This window comes from Palaemon carinicauda, chromosome 6 (genome assembly GCF_036898095.1).
Source record: "Palaemon carinicauda isolate YSFRI2023 chromosome 6, ASM3689809v2, whole genome shotgun sequence".
Taxonomy (NCBI): domain Eukaryota; kingdom Metazoa; phylum Arthropoda; class Malacostraca; order Decapoda; family Palaemonidae; genus Palaemon; species Palaemon carinicauda.
The window spans coordinates 90,468,272-90,485,994 of record NC_090730.1 but is presented as its reverse complement, the minus strand read 5'-3'; the positions used below and the strand labels follow the sequence as shown (position 1 = coordinate 90,485,994).

Genomic DNA, 17,723 nt, shown 5'->3' with positions numbered 1-17,723 from the left:
GACGAAACGTTTTCAGCTGTCACCCACAGTTTAAATGAAAAGATAAAAAGATAAAAGAGACTTTCTACCGTTTTTATTTTAAAAATTACTGTAAATAGAGTGGCAAATGGCAACTGGGGAGGAGCATGGGAGGGCTCCTGGGAGGTGGGGAGTAGCGGCGGGTAGGCTGGGCAGCGGCCACTGGCAGTGCGTTTCCGGTGATGAAAGAGGGTGGATACACCTCGCTTTCTTGTGATGAGTAGGGGTAAAAGGGTTCTTATATGGGCATGAAGGGCTCGACACACAAGAGAAATATTACCCACTAACATAAAATCACTAACACCACACTGCACTGGCACTGCATGAACGGTTCGCAAACAAAGCACAGACACTGTAAAATCCACTTGTAGTCGAGGGGAAATGGGCAATGGCGGCTCGATGCAAATGCTGGATTCCGGTGTTCCCTTAAAATGCTGAACGGTTTAGTCACTGCGCCATGGTGATAGGTGATGATGTCTTGTAGATGAAGACAGATGATTACAGAGATGGAGAAGTAAAATCCCGAGTCGTAGATTACATTTATTCCACACAGCAAGGGGTTATGAACAGTGGTGCTCTGCAAGGCGTACAGCTCGTGCCAAGAGAAGCAAGACGACTATCTATGCGCATGCACGGAGTGCTGACAGTGCGACTCATGCGCATGCGTTTGCAACGGACAGAATTTATGAATAGTAAAGGGTACATATATGAAAGATAATATATACAATAATCTACATTCATATAGACAATTTTTTTTCTACGAAGCTCATACATGCCTTATTGTTGTAGATGCGCTTAGTAAGTATATAGAAGTGGAAATAGAGCAAGGTACGAGTGCAAATGAAACAATTGACGCTTTGCGTTTGGTGTTTTCAATTAAGGGGTTGTATGACACACTCGTATCAGATAATGCTTCGTGTTTCACCAATTGTAAATTTAAACAGTCTGGAGAACAATGGCATTATTCATATAACTCCGCCTCCCTATTCACCGGCTAATAATGGTCAAGCAGAGAGGGGGTTAAGGGCTGTAAAAGATTTACTTAAGAAAAATCAAAGTGGTGAATCATTCAAAGCATGCTCGGCTCAAGTTTTATTCCATTGTCGTACTGTGTCACATTCTGTTACTAACATTCCTAATAAACCATCTTGTGAATTCAAGCAAATAAATAAATTTGAGGTAGGTGATAAAGTTCTGGCACTTAACTTGAGAGATGGTCCCAAATAGTTTCATGGTAGGCCTATAATTGTTTAGAAATTAGGTGTAAATGTGTATTATGTTTATGTTCGGTGTCAATGACCAATGTCAGGATGCCAGAGAACTTCAAATCATTTATTCATTCATTCATGTTCAGGAATGGAATGTTATATGGAAACGACTCTAACCAACTATTGTCAATTATAGGTTCGGAACAAAAGAAAAGCACCAATAATGAGTTCAGTTGTGTATCATCCTATAATGAATTACCTTCTCATCACGAGGTGCCTCACACTGAGGGACCTGGAGAAACCCAAACATAGAATAAGGCCAAACATAGAATAAGGCCAAACATAGAATAAGGTAAGGTAACAAATAATCCAACCTTATATTGTTCTTGAGTCCCCTTCCAATGTTATGCCTCACAATAAATGTGCCAACTATTAGGGTCTCTAGTGATATTCCTGTAACAGATGTGCCTCCTATCAGGAACTCAGCTAGAAATAAATAACCTATGATACATTATGGTTATGATGAATATTAGAGATAATATGGTGTGTGCTCATTGTAATGATTGCCAAGGTTATCCTTCCATTATAATATTGTTTTATTTTGTGTTTTCATTTAGAGAGGAGCAATTATTGTATATTACTTAAGTATAGCTTAGATTATAATCAACTCCATTTTCTGTTATTGTAGCGACGTTTTCATTACGTCATGCTTACGGCGGTTGGGCCGTTGAATTTCAAAAGAGGATCTGCCTCAGTGAGCTAGAGAATACATCTCTTGTCAGGCACTCGTCTTTCCATAACATTTTATAACGAATACAAAATAAACTGGAGTAATTAAGAAGTTTGAAGATTTATTACACACTTTAACACTTTAATGATTAAATACTAAATGAAATTTACATAAAATTAATTGACACACTTACGTGATTTTTAGCTAACACAAAGTAATCGAACAATTAAACTAAAATAAACACATTTCACTGTTTGCAACTAAATCTCACAGGGCCAGTTACAAAGATTTATATTAAACACCTAATTATAATGATACAATACACTTTAAATATTATTCAATTGCTTTATCAGCGTTTGAAAATACTACACATGATATGCGTTGGGTAAAACACTTATTCACTTTGGAGAGGGCACACACTTGAGGCACTTGCCAAGAGAGGCGAACTTTGGCTCTTACATTGGGACAGGCTGGATCTCTTTTGCTGCTAAGCAAGGTTGCCAACTAAGTCTATCGAACATTAGAACTATCCTCGCTTGCAAGGCAACCATCTCTCACCTAAATCCGCCCACCTACTTCCCCGAAACAAAAAAAAAAATATAAAACTAACTCTGGGGTTTTAGAGAACATTCCAACCACGTGGAAATACAACATGATGCAATACATCATAAAGAAATTACATAAGCCCTTGTTCATAACTCGAATGTTTCGTACAGCACACTTAATCGAGTTACATAAGACTTCGTAAAATAAAAAATATGGGAAATAAAAACGCAAATTAGCATACACTAACTTGAATGAAAAATACAAATAAATAAATGACAAAAGTCTGCTTTGTAGGAATATATATATATATATATATATATATATATATATATATATATATATATATATATATATATATATATATATATGTATATGTATATATATACATATATATGTATATATATATATATATATATATATATATATATATATATATATATATATATATATGTATATATACATAGATACATATATATATATATATATATATATATATATATATATATATATATATATATATATATATATATATATATATATATATATATATGTATATCCATACTTATATGTATGTAAATATATATATATATATATATATATATATATATATATATATATATATATATATATATATATATATATATATATATTCAAATAAGCCATATATATTTTTGATATATTAATGTCTGGATTCTCTTAACGACCTCGGGATCAGGGCCCCAGGCGAAATCTCACAAAGACAAGAGCTTGGCTCCGGCCGGGAATCGAACCCTGGTCGGCAAGCTTATATAGACAGTGACTAACCCATTCGGCCACGAAGAAAGATAAAAGTCAATGACAATTCTACTGTACTTATACCTGTCGAATTCAGGTATTTTGTACTTAGAATTGAAATCAACCCATCTTCACCATCGTAGCTAATTGGTAGTTTGTTACTTGGCATTCAATTAATGATAAATTTTGCACATTTTTACGTGTTTTTCATATTCAAATAAGCCATATATATTTTTGATATATTAATGTCTGGATTCTCTTAACGACCTCGGGATCAGGGCCCCAGGCGAAATCTCACAAAGACAAGAGCTTGGCTCCGGCCGGGAATCGAACCCTGGTCGGCAAGCTTATATAGACAGTGACTAACCCATTCGGCCACGAAGAAAGATAAAAGTCAATGACAATTCTACTGTACTTATACCTGTCGAATTCAGGTATTTTGTACTTAGAATTGAAATCAACCCATCTTCACCATCGTAGCTAATTGGTAGTTTGTTACTTGGCATTCAATTAATGATAAATTTTGCACATTTTTACGTGTTTTTCATATTCAAATAAGCCATATATATTTTTGATATATTAATGTCTGGATTCTCTTAACGACCTCGGGATCAGGGCCCCAGGCGAAATCTCGCCTGGGGCCCTGATCCCGAGGTCGTTAAGAGAATCCAGACATTAATATATCAAAAATATATATGGCTTATTTGAATATGAAAAACACGTAAAAATGTGCAAAATTTATCATTAATTGAATGCCAAGTAACAAACTACCAATTAGCTACGATGGTGAAGATGGGTTGATTTCAATTCTAAGTACAAAATACCTGAATTCGACAGGTATAAGTACAGTAGAATTGTCATTGACTTTTATCTTTCTTCGTGGCCGAATGGGTTAGTCACTGTCTATATAAGCTTGCCGACCAGGGTTCGATTCCCGGCCGGAGCCAAGCTCTTGTCTTTGTGAGATTTCGCCTGGGGCCCTGATCCCGAGGTCGTTAAGAGAATCCAGACATTAATATATCAAAAATATATATGGCTTATTTGAATATGAAAAACACGTAAAAATGTGCAAAATTTATCATTAATTGAATGCCAAGTAACAAACTACCAATTAGCTACGATGGTGAAGATGGGTTGATTTCAATTCTAAGTACAAAATACCTGAATTCGACAGGTATAAGTACAGTAGAATTGTCATTGACTTTTATCTTTCTTCGTGGCCGAATGGGTTAGTCACTGTCTATATAAGCTTGCCGACCAGGGTTCGATTCCCGGCCGGAGCCAAGCTCTTGTCTTTGTGAGATTTCGCCTGGGGCCCTGATCCCGAGGTCGTTAAGAGAATCCAGACATTAATATATCAAAAATATATATGGCTTATTTGAATATGAAAAACACGTAAAAATGTGCAAAATTTATCATTAATTGAATGCCAAGTAACAAACTACCAATTAGCTACGATGGTGAAGATGGGTTGATTTCAATTCTAAGTACAAAATACCTGAATTCGACAGGTATAAGTACAGTAGAATTGTCATTGACTTTTATCTTTCTTCGTGGCCGAATGGGTTAGTCACTGTCTATATAAGCTTGCCGACCAAGGTTCGATTCCCGGCCGGAGCCAAGCTCTTGTCTTTGTGAGATTTCGCCTGGGGCCCTGATCCCGAGGTCGTTAAGAGAATCCAGACATTAATATATCAATAATATATATGGCTTATTTGAATATGAAAAACACGTAAAAATGTGCAATATTTATCATATATATATATATATATATATATATATATATATATATATATATATATATATATATATATATATGTATATATACATATGAATACACACACACACACACACACACACACACACACACACACATATATATATATATATATATATATATATATATATATATATATATATATATATATATATATATATATATGTGTGTGTGTGTGTGTGTGTGTGTGTGTGTATACATATATGAGTATATAGATATATTTATATATATAAATATATATATATATATATATCTATATCTATATATATATATATATATATATATATATATATATATATATATATATATATATATATATATATATATATATATATATATATATATATTATGGGTACACCAGCAATTTCATCCACACAAAGCCGAATTGTCTTTCACGGCAAACTCCCAAAGCTCTGTAGTTAATAGTACACTGTGTGGCAATTTGCTACAACTGCCTCGCTAATTGGGGTCGCGATTATCATCATTGCTATCATTATTATCATCACCATCATCAGCAGCAGCAGCAATCGAAATTTCAATTAGTCCGGGACATCAACAATTATATAATTCTGATCTGTCGCATCAAGTTCTTGATCAAAAGCCAAGTCATCAACAACTATATAATTCTGAGCAATCGCATCAAGTTCTTTATTATAAGACAAGTCATAAAAAATTATATAATTCTGATCAGTCGTATCAAGTTCTTTATCATAAGCCAAGTCATCGACAATTATATAATTATGAGCAGTCCTATATAATTCTTTATTATAAGACAAGTCATAAAAAATTATATAATTCTGAGCAGTCGTATCAAATTCTTCATCATAAGCCAAGTCATCAACAATTATATATTTCTGAGCAGTCGTATCAAATACTTAATCATAAGCCAAGTCATCAACAATTATATAATTATGAGCAGTCATATCAAATTCTTTATTATAAGACAAGTCGTCAACAATTATATAATTTTGAGCAGTCGTTTCAAGTTTTTTAATATAAGTTAAGTCATCAACAATTAAATAATTCTGATCAGTCATATCAAGTTCTTTATCACAAGCCAATTCATCGACAATTATATAATTATGAGCAGTCATATCAAGTTCTTTATCATAAGCCAAGTCATCAATAATTACATAATTCTGATCAGTCATATAAAGTTCTTTATCATAAGCCAGGTCATCAAATATTATATAATTATGAGCAGTCGTATCAAGTTCTTTATCAAAAGCCAAATCATCAACAATTCTATAATTCTGATCAGTCATATCAAGTTCTTTATCAAGAGCTAGGTCATCAACAATTATATAATTATGAGCAGTCGTATCAAGTTCTTTATCATAAGCCAAGTCATCAGCTATTGTTTGATTCTGAGCAGTCGTATCAAGTTCTTTATCAAAAGCCAAGTCATCAACAATTATATAATTATGAGCAGTCGTATCAAGTTCTTTATCATAAGCCAAGTCATCAACAATTATATAATTATGAGCAGTCGTATCAAGTTCTTTATCATAAGCCAAGTCATCAACTATTGTTTAATTCTGAGCAGTCGTATCAAGTTCTTTATCATAAGCCAAGTCATCAACTATTGTTTAATTCTGAGCAGTCGTATCAAGTTCTTTATCATAAGCCAAGTCATCAACAATTATATAATTCTGATCAGTCGTATAAAGTTCTTTATCATAAGCCAAGTCATCAACTATTGTTTAATTCTGAGCAGTCGTATCAAGTTCTTTATCATAAGCCAAGTCATCAACAATTATATAATTATGAGCAGTCGTATCAAGTTCTTTATCATAAGCCAAGTCATCAACAATTATATAATTCTGATCAGTCGTATCAAGTTTTTTATCAAAAGCCAGGCCATCAACCATTATAAAATTATGATCAGTCGTATCAAGTTCTTTATCATAAGCCAAGTCATCAACCATTATATAATTCTGATCAGTCGTATCAAGTTCTTTATCATAAGCCAGATCATCAACAATTATATAACTCTGATCAGTGGTATCAAGTTCTTTATCATAAGCTAAGTCATCAACAATTATATAATTCTGATCAGTGGTATCAAGTTCTTTATCATAAGCCAAGTCATCAACAATTATATAATTCTGATCAGTTGTATCAAGTTCTTTATCATGAGCCAAGTCATCAATAATTATATAATTCTGATCAGTCGTATCGAGTTCTTTATCATAAGCCAAGTCATCAACAATTCTATAATTCTGATCAGTGGTATCAAGTTCTTTATCATAAGCCAAGTCATCAACAATTATATAATTCTGATCAGTCGTATCAAGTTCTTTATCATAAGCCAAGTCATCAACAATTATATAATTCTGATCAGTCGTATCGAGTTCTTTATCATAAGCCAAGTCATCAACAATTCTATAATTCTGATCAGTGGTATCAAGTTCTTTATCATAAGCCAAGTCATCAACAATTATATAATTCTGATCAGTCGTATCAAGTTCTTTATCATAAGCCAAGTCATCAACAATTATATAATTCTGATCAGTTGTATCAAGTTCTTTATCATGAGCCAAGTCATAAATAATTATATGATTCTAATCAGTCGTATCAAATTCTTTATCATAAGCCAAGTCATCAACAATTATATAATTCTGATCAGTCGTATCAAGTTCTTTATCTTAAGCCAAGTCATCAACAATTCTATAATTCTGATCAGCCGCATCAAGTTCTTTATCATAAGCCAGCTCATCAACAATTATATAATTATGAGCAGTCGCATCAAGCTCTTTATCATAAGCTAGGTCATCAATAATTATATAATTATGATCAGTCATATCATCCTCTTTATCATAAGCCAAGTCATTAACAATTTTATAACTTTGATCAGTTGTATCAAGATCTTCATCATACCCCAAGTCATGAATAATTATATAACTCTGAGCAATTGTATCAAGTTCTTTATCATAAGCCAAGTCATCAATAATTATTGAATTCTGATCAGTCATATGAAGTCCTTTATTATAAGCAAAGTCATCAACAATTATATAATTATGAGCAGTCGTATCAAGTTCTTTATCTTAAGCCAAATCATCAACAATTATATAATTCTGATCAGTTGAATCAAGTTCTTCATCATAGGCCAAGTCATCAACAATTATATAATTATGAGCAGTCGTACCAAGTTCTTTATCATAAGCCAAGTCATCAACAATTATATAATTCTGATCAGTCGTATTAAGTTCTTTATCATAAGCCAAGTCATCAACAATTATAATATTCTGATCAGTCGTATCAAGTTCTTTATCATAAGTCAAGTCATTAACAATTTAATAACTCTGATCAGTTGTATCAAGTTCTTTATCATAAGCCAAGTTATCAACAATTATATAATTCTGAGCAGTCGTATCGAGTTTTATATCATAACCTAAGTTATCAACAATTATATAATTCTGATCAGTCGTATGAAGTTTTTATCATAAGCCAAGTCATCAACAATTATATATTTATGAGCAGTCGTATCAAGTTTTTCATCATAAGCCAAGTCATCAACAATTATATAATTCTGATCAGTCGTATCAAGTTCTTTATCAAAAGCCGAGTTATCAACAAATATATGATTATGATTAGTCGTATCAAGTTGTTTATCATAAGCCAAGTCATCAAAAATATAAAATTCTGATCAGTCTTATAAAGTTCTTTATCAAAAGCCAAGTCATCAACAATTATATAATTCTGATCAATCGTATCAAGTTCTTTATCATAAGCCAAGTCATCAACAATCATATAATTATGATCAGTCGTTTTAAGTTCTTTATTATGAGCCAAGTCATCAATAATCATATAATTGAGATCAGTCGTATCAATTTCTTTATCATAAGCCAGGTCATCAACAATTATACAATTATGAGCAGTGTATCATGTTCTTTATCATAAGCAAAGTCATCAACAATTATATAATTATGAGCAGTCGTGTCATATTCTTTATCATAAGCGAAGTAATCAACAGTTATATAATTCTGATCAGTCATATGAAGTTCTTTATCAAAAGCCAAGTCATCAATCATTATATAATTATGATCAGTCATATCAACTTCTTTATTATAAGCCAAGTCATCAACAATTATATAATTTTGATCAGTCGTATCAAGCTATTTATCATAAGCCATGTCCTCAACAATTATATAATTCTGATCAGTCGTAACAAGTTCTTTATCATGAGCCAATTCATCAATAATCATATAATTGAGATCAGTCGTATCAATTTCTTTATCATAAGCCAGGTCATCCACAATTATATGATTATGAGCAGTCGTATCATGTTCTTTATCATAAGCCAAGTCATCAACAATTATTTAATTATGAGCAGACAGATCAAGTTTTTTATCATAGGCCAAGTCATCAACAATTATTTAACTATGAGCAGTCGTATCAAGTTTTTTATTATAAGCCAAGTCATCAAAAATTATATAATTCTGATCAGTCGTATCAAGTTTTATATCATAAGCCAAGTCATCAAAAATTATATAATTAGGAGCAGTCCTATCAAGTTCTTTATCATAAGCCAAGTAATCAACAATTATATAATCATGAACAGTCGTATCAAGTTCTTTATCATAAGCCAAGTCATCAACAATTATATAATTCTGATCAGTCATATCAACTTCTTTATCATAAGCCAAGTCATCAACAATTATCTAATTATGAGCAGACAGATCGAGTTTTTTATCATAGGCCAAGTCATCAACAATTATATAATTATGAGCAGTCGTATCAAGTCTTTATCATAAGCCAAGTCATCAACAATTATATAATTCTTAACAGTCGTATTAAGTCTTTATCATAAGCCAAGTCATCAACAATTCTATAATTCTGATCAGTGGTATCAAGTTCTTTATCATAAGCCAAGTCATCAACAATTATATAATTCTGATCAGTCGTATCAAGTCTTTATCATAAGCCAAGTCATCAACAATTATATAATTATGAGCAGTCGTGTCATGTTCTTTATCATAAGCCAAGTCATCAACAGTTATATAATTCTGATCAGTCGTACCAAGTTCTTTATCAAAAGCCAAGTCGTCAACAGTTATATAATTCTGATCAGTCATATCAAGTTCTTTATCATAAGCCAAGTCATCAACAATCATATATTTCTGATCAGTCATATAAAGTTCTTTATCATAAGCCAAGTTATCAACAATTATATGATTCTGATCAGTCGTATCAAGTTCTTTATCATAAGCCAAATCATCAACAATTTTATAATTCTGATCAGTTGTATCAAGTTATTTATCATATGCCAAGTCATCAACAATTATATAATTCTGATCAGTCATATCAAGTTCTTTATCATAAGCCAAATCATCAACAATTTCATAATTCTGATCAGTTGTATCAAGTTATTTATCATAAGCCAAGTTATCAACAATTATATAATTCTGATCAGTCCTATCAAGTTCTTTATCATAAGCCAAATCATCAACAATTTTATAATTCTGATCAGTTGTATCAAGTTATTTATCATATGCCAAGTCATGAACAATTATATAATTCTGATCAGTCATATCAAGTTCTTTATCATAAGCCAAATCATCAACAATTTTATAATTCTGATCAGTTGTATCAAGTTCTTTATCATAAGCCAAGTCATCAACAATTGTATAATTCTGATCAGTCATATCAACTTCTTCATCATTAGCCAAGTAATTATCAATTATATAATTATGAACAGTCATATCAAGTTCTTTATAATAAGCTAAGTCATCAACAATTATATAATTCTGATTAATCGTGTTAATTATATAATTCTGATCAGTAGTATTAAGTTCTTTATCCTAAGCTAAGTCATCAACAATTATATAATTCTGATCAGTCGTATCATACTCTTTATCATAAGCCAAGTCATCAACAATTTTTTAATTATGATCAGTCGTATCAAGTTCTTTATCATAAGTCAAGTCATCAACAATTATAAAATTCTGATCAGTCATATAAAGTTCTTTATCATAGGCCAAGTCATCAACAATAATATAATTATCATCAGTCGTATCAAGTTCTTTATCATAGGCCAAGTCATCAACACTTATATAATTATGAGCAGTCAGATGAAGTTTTTTATCATAAGCCAAGTCATCAACAATTATATAATTATGATTTGTCGTTTCAAGTTCTTTACCATAAGTCAAGTCATCAATAATTATATAATTCTGATCAGTTGTATTAAGTTCTTTATCCTAAGCTAAGTCATCAACAATTATATAATTCTGATCAGTGTTATCATGTTTTTTATCATAAGCCAAGCCATCAACAGTTATATAATTCTGATCAGTCATATGAAGTTCTTTATCATTAGCCAAGTCATCAACAATTATATAATTATGAGAAGTCAGATGAAGTTTTTTATCATAAGCCAAGTCATCAACAATTATATAATTATGATCAGTCGTTTCAAGTTCTCTATCATGAGCAAAGTCATCAATAATCATATTATTCTGATCAGTCGTATTACGTTCTTTATCCTAAGCTAAGTCATCAACAATTATATGATTCTGATCATTCGTATCAAGTTCTTTATCAAAAGCAATGTCATCAACAGTTATATAATTATGAGCAGTCGTATCAAGTTGTTTATCATAAGCCAAGTCATCAACAATTATACAATTATGAGCAGTCAGATGAAGTTTTTTATCATAAGCCAAGTCATCAACAATTATATAATTATGATCAGTCGTTTCATGATCTTTATCATGAGCAAAGTCATCAACAATTATATAATTCTGATCAGTCATATCAAGTTCTTTATCAAAAGCCAAGTCATCAACAGTTATATAATTCTTAGCAGTCGTATAAAGTTATTTATCATAAGCTAAGTCATCAACAATTATATAATTCTGATCAGTCGAATCAAGTTTTTTATCATAAGCCAAGTCCCTAACAATTATATAATTCTGATCAGTCATATCAAGTTCTTTATCATAACCCAAGTCATCAACAATTATATAATTATGAGCAGTCGTATAAAGTTATTTATCATAAGCTAAGTCATCAACAATTATATAATTCTGATCAGTCGAATCAAGTTTTTTATCATAAGCCAAGTCCCCAACAATTATATAATTCTGATCAGTTGTATCAAGTTTTTTATCATAAGCCATGTCATCAACAATAATATAATTATGATTAGTCGTATCAAGTTCTTTACCATAAGCCAAGTCATCAACAATTATTTAATTATGATCAGTCATTTCAAGTTTTTCATCATAAGCCAAGTCATCAATAATCATATAATTGAGATGAGTCGTATCAAGTTCGTTATCATAAGCCAAGTCATCAACGATTATGTAATTATGATCAGTCATTGCAAGTTCTTTATCATAAGCCAAGTCATCAATAATTATATAATTTTTATTAATCGTATCTATTATATAATTATGAGCAGTTGTATGAAGTTCTTTATCATAAGCCAAGACATCAACAATTATATAATTCTGATCAGTCATATGAACTTCTTTATCATTAGCCAAGTAATTATCGATTATATAATTATGAACAGTCGTATCAAGTTCTTTATTATAAGCCAAGTCATCAACAATTATATAATTCTGATTAATCGTATTAATTATATAATTATGAGCTGTTGTATCAAGTTCTTTATCATAAGCCAAGTCATCAACAATTATATAATTCTGATCAGTCATATCAACTTCTTTATAATTAGCCAAATAATTATCAATTATATAATTATGAGCAGTCGTATCAAGTTCTTTATCATAGGCCAAGTCATTAACAATTATATAATTATGATCAGTCGTATCAACTTCTTTATCATAAGTCAAGTCATCAACAATTATATAATTCTGATCAGTCATATCAAGTTTTTATCATAAGGAAAGTCATCAACAATTATATAATCCTGATCAGTCGTATCAAGTTCTTTATAATAAGCCAAATCATCAACAAATTTACAATTCTGATCAGACGTATCAAGTTCTTCATCATAAGCCAAGTCATCATTTATTATATAATTCTGATCAGTCGTATCAAGTTCTTTAACATGCCAAGTCATCAACAATTATATAATTCTGATCAGTCGTATCAAGTTCTTTAACATAAGCCAGGTCATTAACAATTATATAATTCTGATCAGTTGTATCAAGTTCTTTAACATGCCAAGTCATCAACAATTATATAATTCTGATCAGTCGTATCAAGTTCTTTAACATAAGCCAGGTCATCAACAATTATATAATTCCGATCAGTCGTATCAAGTTATTTAACATAAGCTAGGTCATCAGCAATTATGTAATTTTGATCAGTTTTATCAAGTTCTTTAACATAAGCCAGGTCATCAACAATTATATAATTCTGATCAGTCGCATCAAGTTCTTTATCATACGCCAGGTCATCAACAATTATATAATTCTGATCAGTCGCATCAAGTTCTTTATCATACGCCAGGTCATCAACAATTATATAATTCTGATCAGTCGCATCAAGTTCTTTATCATACGCCAGGTCATCAACAATTATATAATTCTGATCAGTCGCATCAAGTTCTTTATCATACGCCAGGTCATCAACAATTATATGATTCTGATCAGTCGTATCAAATTCTCCAACATAACCCAGGTCATGAACAATTATATAATTCTGATCAGTCGTATCAAGTTCTTTAATATAAGCCAGGTCATTAACAATTATATAATCCTGATCAGTCGTATCAAGTTCTTCAACATAAGCCAGGTCATCAACAATTATATAATTCTGAGCTGTCGTATCAAGTTCATTAACAATCAAGTCCACACTCAAGAAAATATCTCTCCAAAGGAGGAATTAGGGTATGAAAATAGAAAAAAAAAACACTTACAAAGACTCCTAGCTAACCAAACTTTTGCACAATAAAAAAATAGATAACAAATTTTCTATAATTCAGAATAACATCTAGCAAATATTAACAAAATTGTACTAAATATTTTGAAAAATAATCACTTCCAAGCTGGTCGAAATAATTATAAATGAATCCAGCATTCACGAACACACTGCCTCTGGTTGCAAGCAAAAAGTTAAAACAAAAGCTAATCCGCTACAGTGTGCCTGAGGGTACGCTCATGGAAGAGAACTCTACCACAAGAAAGTGAAAGACCGTGGTGCTGAGGCTATGGCACTATCCAAGACTAGAGAACAATAGTCTGATTCTAGTGTGTCCTTCTCCTAGAGGCAGTGGTTACCATAGCTAAAGAGTCTCTTCTATCCCTATCAAGAGGAAAGTAGCAACTGGACAATTCCTGTGCATTAATTAACCCCTTGGGCGAGGAAAAATTGTTTGGTAATCTCAGTGTTGTCATGAGTGTGCGGAGCGAGAATATGTAAAAAATAGCCCAGACTATTCGATGTATGTGTAGGCAAAAGGAAAATGATCCGTATACAGTATTCATTTTAATAAATTTGTATTTTTCCTTCACAAGTATCTGTAATTTGTATTTAGATTTATATATATATATATATATATATATATATATATATATATATGTATATATATATATATATATATATATATATATATATATATACATACATATATATATATATATATATATATATATATATATATATATATATATATATATATATATATATATATATGTATGTATATATATATATATATATATATATATATATATATATATATATATATATATATATATATATAATTATATATATATATATATATATATATATATATATATATATATATATATATATATATATATATATATATATATATTACGACTAGCGAATTACGTAAATTCCCGAGCTCTAAACTCACCTGCTTTATATTACTTAAGTGTAAAGAATTTTTCTTTACTCTTCTTCTTTCTTTCAGTATTTTGGTATCACTCCAAATATTGTCTTCACCCCTGAAACTTTGGCTCCCATACTTTACGTTTTCTTTACCTTTACACGGGTAGACTGCACTGATTTTAACACGTTGACAATACTGTACGCCATGTTCGTCACGTCACTGCGTAGGAGCGCAAAACAAAAGCCTTACGATGGTTTTTTCCTTAAACTACGTGTGTCGAGATAAATCAATTCACTGGTTTTGAATCTAACGTTAGTATTCCTGACTTATAAGCAGCATATTTTATCTCTCAGTACCTATTCAGGTCTGATTAATTTTAAGATGTATGCCCATCGCACCAGCTGATTGCTAATTGCTCAATTAAATGACTGATTTTAGTAAGCCAGAATACGTAGGATAATTATGTATGTACAGTATATTCCCTTAAAGCTGCAAGATTTTTCTTTGTACTTTGCACACACTCCTGCCTCCTACTAACTTCTTACAACATTACATTACCCTTCCCTAAAGTCCTGATATGGCACCTCAACTGGGTTAACCTATGCCCAATGACCCTCACCTGTTTGGAAGCTGAACCCAGGTAACACCACGCGACGTAGGAGTTGCCTCATTTGTGCAAGAGTTGCGATTCTGACTGACTGACCGACCTGGTCAGTCAATCAGTGCATCTCATTCTCTGGCTCACCCACAAATTTGACTCCCATCAAACAGAGGACAGAGGAGAGGAATACCGGTATCCTGTCGGCTGGAGAGAAGGAAGAAGACGATCCTGGGAACTGTACCAGAGATACCCAATCTGCCAAAAAGCGAGGATTCCAGGGGTGGGCCAGTCAAGGGTGTAAACTATCCATTCCACGGCCATTTGCGGGGACAATTAAGGGCCCTTCCAGGATTAAAGTAAGGAGTGCACATAACCAGGGAGCCATTTAGTTTTCCCCCTTTAGACTAGATTAGTATTTCGTTTTACTTGATTTAGGTTAACTGGCTTTTACATATTTTGGGCTGAGTGCGTGGGATTTCATGTACAAATTCTGAGTATAACTTTCGCTTCAGAGACTAGTACAGTCTCGGGTCAAAAGACCGCGTGTCTGACCCAACTTCAATCATTTATTAATGCAAGAGACCCGAGTCATGCATATTTTGATTGCCTTCTGATTTTGCTAAGTTGCATTTGTTTTATTTCGTTTTGTGCTTGTTTAACCTCTTTTGCTGCTTGTTTAACCTCTTTTGCTGCTTCAAAAGATGTCCAAATTTTCAAGGTAAATTTTTGTAATAAAATAACTAAATTAAGTCAATAATACTCTTACGTATTACTACTCCCTTATTAGATTGATTATGTCTAACATGAATATGTAACCTCGGGACAGTATACCTGATATATTGAAAGGATTAAATCTAAATACCTTAAGAGTAGTAGTGCGTTATTGAGTGACTTATTATTGATTATATGCTTCAAAGGTAAAGATCCTTATCTTCAACTTACACTTTACTATACTACATCACTGCTCCCTCCATTGCCATTGTTTCAATAATTTCATAAGGTAAAATTCCTGTCTAGCATCTCACTGGGGTGCCTGGGACGCAGCCGAAACAGAACTTGAGAGTGTGATAGTCTTAGACCTGACAAAGCTAAAGTAGGCCATCAAATTACTATTATTTCACATGTGGAGTTTTCTGGCCTTTGGACAGAAAGCAGGTTTTTGCCTTTAGAGTGAAGGTATGTGAACTACATCATCAAAGGTATTAACAGGGTGTTTGTGCCTTGAGTGATAGTGCTCCTTTTCCTCCCCTGCTGATCTTTGAGTAAATGTTGTAGGGAGACTTTTCTGGAACAACAAGTTTCCACTCAACAATCAAAAAATAAATGAAATAATTTCTTCACAATAAGTCTGATACACACAAGAATACCTCCGAGCTCTGAGAATAATATGCAACTCCTAGACGTTAATATCTCAAAACAAAAACTGGGTGATTATTTCACCTTTAACGGAACTATTCTAAAACCAACCTCTCACTTCGGTTCTTAGTCAGGGGATACGAGCAAAGCACTGAAATAATCATTGGTGATCAAAACAATACACACTTCACAAAAATATTTATATTCTATAGAAATAATAATTAAAAAGAATAATACTGAAAATAAATGACTCAAAATTTTAATCTGAACTAGGCCTTATATTTAAGCCAAAATTGACACGTTAAGAATTATACAATCACTTGTTTCACTAGAAATTAATTTATGAAAATATTTACTTTTGACAATTAATGAAAAAATTTGACATTTTAACACTATAGAAAATAAATCAAATTTACACTTACATATATGAACTGTTACACTTACGTCCGTTGGGCTCACATAAGGTTACTGAACGATTAAGCAAAAATAAATACACTTGACTTTCTAAACAAATCTCACAGGGCCAGTTACAAAAAAATTACCATATAACATGTACATGCATTAACACACTTCACTTTTGAATTAAACCCCCAATAATAACACCAACGTATGAACAACTCTATACACGGTATATGTTGGAGAGAAATCACTATTCCCGTTTGAGAGTAAATACTATGCACTTTAGAGAGGAAATACGTAGTGGCTGGATAGATGCTGGAGAGAGGACGGGCTGACGTTGGCTGTTTCAGGGGGTTAGGCTGGATCTCTCGTTGGTATGCATTGCTAGGCCCTTATATATATAATCATTTCAATTCATTCTAAAACCTTCTAGTTATTCATTCTCGTAGCGTGGGGACATGGTCCAGACAGCCTCTCACGACGTCAGGTTTCCAACTTGGTAGTTTGAAGAAGGGGTTCATTCATCGCCCAATGAGGTAACA

The 17,723-nt window shown here is 31.9% G+C and overlaps 1 protein-coding gene across 1 annotated transcript; it reads right to left on the bottom strand.

The window, feature by feature from the left end:
* Positions 1–6,756: 6,756 nt before the first annotated feature.
* Positions 6,757–8,028, bottom strand: LOC137643142 (uncharacterized). Its single transcript, XM_068375993.1, has 2 exons — positions 7,720–8,028; positions 6,757–7,617 (listed from the first exon to the last, which is right to left on the bottom strand). Exons 1-2 carry the CDS (start codon positions 8,026–8,028, stop codon positions 6,757–6,759), a joined length of 1,170 nt encoding a protein of 389 aa, XP_068232094.1.
* Between the last annotated feature and the right edge of the window lie 9,695 nt (positions 8,029–17,723).